The 5,989-nt window shown below is 30.0% G+C and overlaps 1 protein-coding gene across 2 annotated transcripts in view; it reads right to left on the reverse strand.

Moving 5' to 3' along the window:
- LOC110019755 (40S ribosomal protein S13) overlaps positions 1–2,761 on the reverse strand; it is a 26,497-nt gene extending 23,736 nt beyond the window's left edge. Inside the window, exons 1-4 of one of the 2 annotated variants that reach the window (XM_020717559.1) lie at positions 2,643–2,761; positions 2,466–2,538; positions 2,254–2,392; positions 1,945–2,131 (exon numbers count right to left, since the gene is read on the reverse strand). In XM_020717559.1, the coding sequence (XP_020573218.1) occupies positions 1,945–2,131; positions 2,254–2,392; positions 2,466–2,538; positions 2,643–2,665 (422 nt within the window). In that variant the 5' untranslated portion in view covers positions 2,666–2,761. Of the gene's footprint in view, positions 1–1,943; positions 2,132–2,253; positions 2,393–2,465; positions 2,539–2,642 lie in introns of those variants that run through there. The other variant, XM_020717560.1, reaches the window with a different exon arrangement.
- Between the last annotated feature and the right edge of the window lie 3,228 nt (positions 2,762–5,989).

Below are 5,989 nucleotides of genomic sequence, written 5' to 3' on the forward strand. Positions count from 1 at the left end.
CAGGAACCTTACATCCTGGCAAAGTATATAAATTATGCAATTATAAAAATGAGTTTAAGAGAGCTATGACAATAATCAATCAATAAAGATAAAATCAATATCTATAGAATACACTTGCTGAATATAGAGTATTTTAAATTATTTAGTCATCCACAACAAAGAGTAATAGTTGCACCAAAAAGGTTAATTTAATGAAGTTTTACATCATGTTCGATTACATTTTTTTTCTTTCTAAAAAGTATCTAAAATGACAAAACAATTTTGTTTGCTTACTTTTATCATTTATTACTAAAAGCAAAATGTTTTGAAATAGGGCTGTCAAAAAAGTCAGTTGTTTGAGAACAGCAGGTTCGGCTCGTTAAGTAGCTCAAATTTGATTCATTCAGTGAGAAAACAAGCCGAACACAAACAAAATTTTTGTGCTCAATTTATAAATGAGTTGAAATGAACAAAGATTTATTTGTTCACAAGGCTACAAAGATTTATAATCAATTAAAATTATTCATTAAAAGATTAAATAAAAATTTAAATTTTAACTAAATGAATATTTTAATATAAATAATAATATTTAAATCTCACGCCTACCCTTAACATTTGTATGGTTGTGTGACAAGGGCTGTCAAAATGGCTAAATCGCGAACAGCTAGTGTTCGACTCGCTAAGCAAACGAGTTGAACACGAATAATGGTATTTTTTAACAAGCCAAACAAGATTCGAGACCAGCCTCACTAAAACTCGGCTTGTTTACACCCTTATTTTGAGTTAAAAACAGAACATAAAATCTTGTGTGTTCCCTTTAACCCCCATCCCGACATCTTCGCTAAAAAATCTGCCCATATCCTCTCGTTCGCTCTACTTGAGCAAATGCTTCAGCCTCACTGTTGTCACATCTCTCAATAATTTGAATCATGTTCAAAAATCATGATTGTATGGATCATATTTTGATCACGCCCTAAGCAATTGAAGTAATTTTGCATGTTGATAAACCTCAACAATGCAATAATTATGTAGAAACCTCACGATGTTGCCAATATGCTAACTTTTAACATTGACGGCCATAAGTTCCATAATCTTCCTCCCATCAAAATTAGAAGTTTGGGTTTCAATTCATACTCCACTTATCCACATCTTTTTTGACATTTTAGCCTTTGACCGATCACTACAGTGATTAATTCCAACACCCAAAAGATTCACAACATTTGCATCCTCGTTCACATCAAAAAGGGAGAAACCACCTTCTCTAACTGTCTCAGTGTCGCTTACAGAAACAAAATCCTCCAGCTAAAGCTCACGAACAACAAGAGCTTGGTAAACGACCTTTTCAAGGAGTAAAATCACGGCAGCACCATGCAAAATCCAGCATCTCTCTATTGCAGCCACGCCAACCTTATCAATTCCCTTAACAAAATAAAATTTTGAATGAAGTTTCCACTATTGCTCGCCCTTCTAACAACAACAATTCAAGAGAGGATAACACTTACAAGAAAAACAATCGAGACTTTTTCCTTTTTTTATTTTTAAAATGGCAATAAGACATCAAACATATTTTATTCTATACAAAAGACCAAAATAAAAATAAAATAAATCTAAATGAAATAAAAACAAAGAAAAAAAGAGATTCCAAAAGGCCCCATAGTAATTAAGGGAACAGCAGCAACATAGTTCAATATATAACAATAATTTCATGTAATAATAGAAACGATTCAATGCTTACATAAAGACAGACTTTCTACAAAGATGGATTACAATCTTAGCTTCAAAACTTTTAAAATCAATTCACTAATAAATTAAAAAAATAGAATAATAAGCAGGGCAGCAAGCAAATCAAATTGCACAATAAATACTATGCTGTGTTTAAAAACACTGGAATTAATCAGAGGTAAAAGCAAGCCTTATAAATCTAAAAGTTAAGATAATGAAAATCATCAAGGAACAGATACTAACTATTTCCACACGGGTGGAAGTTTTTTCGTCCTCTTATAGTAACGAGCCAGCCGATGGATCCTGCTCTCCACAAGAATAAGCCGGAACTTTGAGTCTTTATCCTTCCGGTTTCTTTCCAAGTGCTTCCTTATGGCAACGGCCTTCTTAATCAGATGATACAGATCTTCGGGAATCTCCGGTGCAAGCCCTAATGAACACCATCATAAAACAAAAAATAAATAAATAGAAGAGGAGCTTACATAAGTAACCCTTCATTCATATGTATAAAATTAATAGAAAAAAAAAGTGATTAAGAATATGAGACTATACCGTGCGCTTTGAGAATCCTGAGAATCTTGCTTCCAGTCACACTCTTTACCTGAGCAATACCGTGAGAGTCGCGAAGAATTACACCGATCTGTGATGGCGTCAGTCCCTTTTTCGCAAACTTGCAAATGTTGTCATCTACCTACACATCACGAAACTCATAAACACATGCGATTCAATAAATAAGCGAAATTTGTATGGAGCAGGAACCTTACATCCTGGGAGGAGGTTTTAAGCCAACTCGGAGGAGTTCTCTTATAAGGCAAAGCCGAAGAGGAAATACCCTTGCTGTTCGTCGAGAGGAATGAGAAAATATATATAAAGATCGGTAGCAGGTAGAGGAATGCTAAAAAGAACGATAAAAGAAAAAGGAAAAGGTGAATCAAGGATACCCGCGGCTATGCATACGACCCATGGCTGCACTGGTGACGGAGGTTGAGGGCGGCGAAGCCTGCGATTACGGGAACTTAACTGAATATCTTGGCGGCAACCAGCAACATATAATGAATTGCTAGGGTTTGCGTTATGAATATATACTGAGGATAGCGCATCATGAAGTACCACAAATGCCCTTATATTTGATGCTAGGTTCCTATCTTTTAATGTGCTGCTAAAGGGTCAACTTTGAAAGTGTGGCTAGCGCATGTGTTTTATGTAATGGAGTGAATTAAAAATAATCATTTTTTTTTATTTTTCTTTGTAATGCACTTTAAAACCGAGCATTAAAAACCTATCTACTTTCTCTATTTGAGCTTTACAATCAACTTTTTAAAAAGTTGTAGTTACTCCCGTACTGACGCTTAAGATCTGTTTAGGATAGGTGTTTTTTCATAAAAGTTATTATAAAGCTATGGGAAGAAGTAACTTTTTAAAAAGTTAAGGTGTTAATTATAAGTATTTATTTTTTTCAAAATGTCAGAGAAAGGTTTCTTATAGTATAGCTGCAAAAAATATCTTTTCACTGCAAAAATTTCTAAAAAATTAATAAAACAATTTCTAAAACATAATTGTGGTGGTGATCTCAAATAAAAAACTAACAGAAGACTATGCTAAACAAATCCTTAATATGGAGAGGCAACTAATATCATCTGCAGATGTGTCCTCTCCCTCAAAATAAAATGAAAATGTAAAAAAAAAAAAAAACATTTCTTGCTCACCTTAAAGTCATTATAGATGTAAAAATGTAGTTAGAGATTTTTATATGAATCTTATATTCTTTGAGAACTAAACAGGTCAATGAATCACTACTGATTGAATTAAATAAAGGAAAATGATATTATTTAATTATGAAACTAGTTTTCAAAATCTCCACAATGCTCTTCGTGGCAATTTTGGATTAAAAAAGAACCTTTCAAGAATCAATTTTATTCCATTATCTCTCCTTATCTGGTTCATGGGAAGAAAGTATTCTCAATATATATTAATTTTCTAATCATTTTGATATAATATGATAATAATGCTATGCAAACAAAATTCTTATAAGATTCTTCGATTTAATTATTAATCTTTGTCAACAAAGGTTGGTTGGAGATGAGGATTTTAATTGTACCCAATAATATTATGATAAAGTTATGGAAAGCCTTCACTTCTAATTTAAAATACTTTAATGATTGCGTCTTTTTTATAGAACATAGAAATTGGCATAGTTTTATGATATATTTTTTTTCAATTCAACTTCCAAACTTTAGAACCTATTGAAATAGGGAAAGATCGAGGCCATTTAATAATGAATGGTTAGACATGCATCTCACCTCATATTATAAGTTTCTTTCTTCATTCCACCCAACCAGTCCAGTTTTCTCTCTTACCTTAGCAAATTCTCGCCTGCTAAGCATAGATTTTATTTTAAAATATATGAACTTACTCATGATATAGCATTCATAATGATCAAGAATATCAAATCAACTACAAAAGTTTAGGCTAAAGTCTGAGAATGAGATTAATGAATAAGCATAACAATAAGAGCTCATAATTGAAAATTTTTGTAAATATGTATTTTTAATATTTTTATTTATTACCAAAGAATATGTATGGCCAAAGTTGACATAAGAAAAAAATAGTAAAAACTTTTTCATTAATGGCCTTTAACATTTCTTTTTTCCCATTTTACACTTGTCATTTCTTCTCTCCAAAATTTTTAGCTTAAGAGTCTTGTGATGCTTGTAAATATGAGCTAATTTTCTTATAACTTCAAATATTTAATGAAATAATTTGAGTGAAGAATTCATCTTATTTTTATATTGGTGCTTCGTATATCATGTTTTGGCTTTTCTTTGTTAAAATAAAATTATTATTCTTAGTTCTCTTATATTGACTTGTTATTTTCTAAGTCTTCTACTCTGATTTTTCTTCACACCTCCATCCACTTCCTTAGCCTCATCCATGATTAGCCACCACTCAACCTGAACTCACATCAACTCCAAAATCTTACTGATAGCTTTTGAATAACCTAAGAAAAATTAGGATATAATTTTCTTACATACTTCTCAACACATACGTAAACTCCAAAAAACATAATCATCTTCTTTGGATGATATGTACATGTCCCAAGATAATTATCTACAAGCATTTTAATTGTTTACCCTACCTAAATCTCAATCTTTAAAACAATTTACAAATTTTCCCAATATAAACTAATTTTGATATTTTTATCAATGTACCATAGTCACAACTAAAAGTGCAAAAAGTAAACAAATAAGAAAACAATAAATTTTTCATTGATGCAGCTTTAAATAGCTCTGGGCCCCAAGTCCACAATATCTGATGCTTGGTCTATGAAATCAATTTCTTAAAATATTCTAATAGTGCAATACAGTGATCTCCTACACCATACGATTATAACCCCAATTCATATTGTTATATTATACTCTCCTACACAAGACAAATATTATCCCAAATTATAATAGAACATTGTACACTCCTACACAGGCTTAGTGCTAAAATAAACAAAGCTGTAATGCAGCAAAATAAACTAATACAATAATTTAAAAAAAATAAAAAAATACAAATCTAGAGAATTGCATTTTTTTAATATTTTTTCTTATAACACAAACTTCTAATACAATCTAATTTACAGATATCACATTAATCACTTTCACAAACATGTAAACAATTTACAAATTTGATAAGTTAACTACTATTATTTATTTATATGAAATGAAATACCACTGATTATAAAAATATAATTCATAAAACTATCTTTTATGAATTGTAAACTATGATTTAATTTTTTATGATATATGATATTCGATTATAAATACATTAATCAAGATAGTAAATGTGATTTATTTTAACAACAATATTTTTAATAAAAATACATTTTGGTTTTTTAAAAATTATTCTAGAAAATTAATTTATTATAAATGATAATATATAGCTAAATTTTATGTAAACTAATATTCCACAATCAATATACTTACCATGACAACATATTCAATAAGATTTTGCAAATGTAATTTCGACACATGTAATTCTTTAGCATTGAAAAGCAATTCCAACTAATTAATTTTTCATAAATGATAAAAAATAATTTGAAATTATGTACTTTTATGTTTACTAATCAATATAACAACCTAAAAAATGATTTAAAATGAACTTTGAGTTGAGAAATGAGGATAAAGAGATTGAAAGACCAATGGAAGAAATTCCTATGAAATTAAAAAAACCTATCTTCTCAATTAAGATAAATATAGAAAGACCACCTCTACCATTTACTTTGTACCAATGGGAAGAATTAGAA

Source organism: Phalaenopsis equestris, unplaced genomic scaffold (assembly GCF_001263595.1).
Source record: "Phalaenopsis equestris unplaced genomic scaffold, ASM126359v1 Scaffold000076, whole genome shotgun sequence".
NCBI lineage: Eukaryota > Viridiplantae > Streptophyta > Magnoliopsida > Asparagales > Orchidaceae > Phalaenopsis > Phalaenopsis equestris.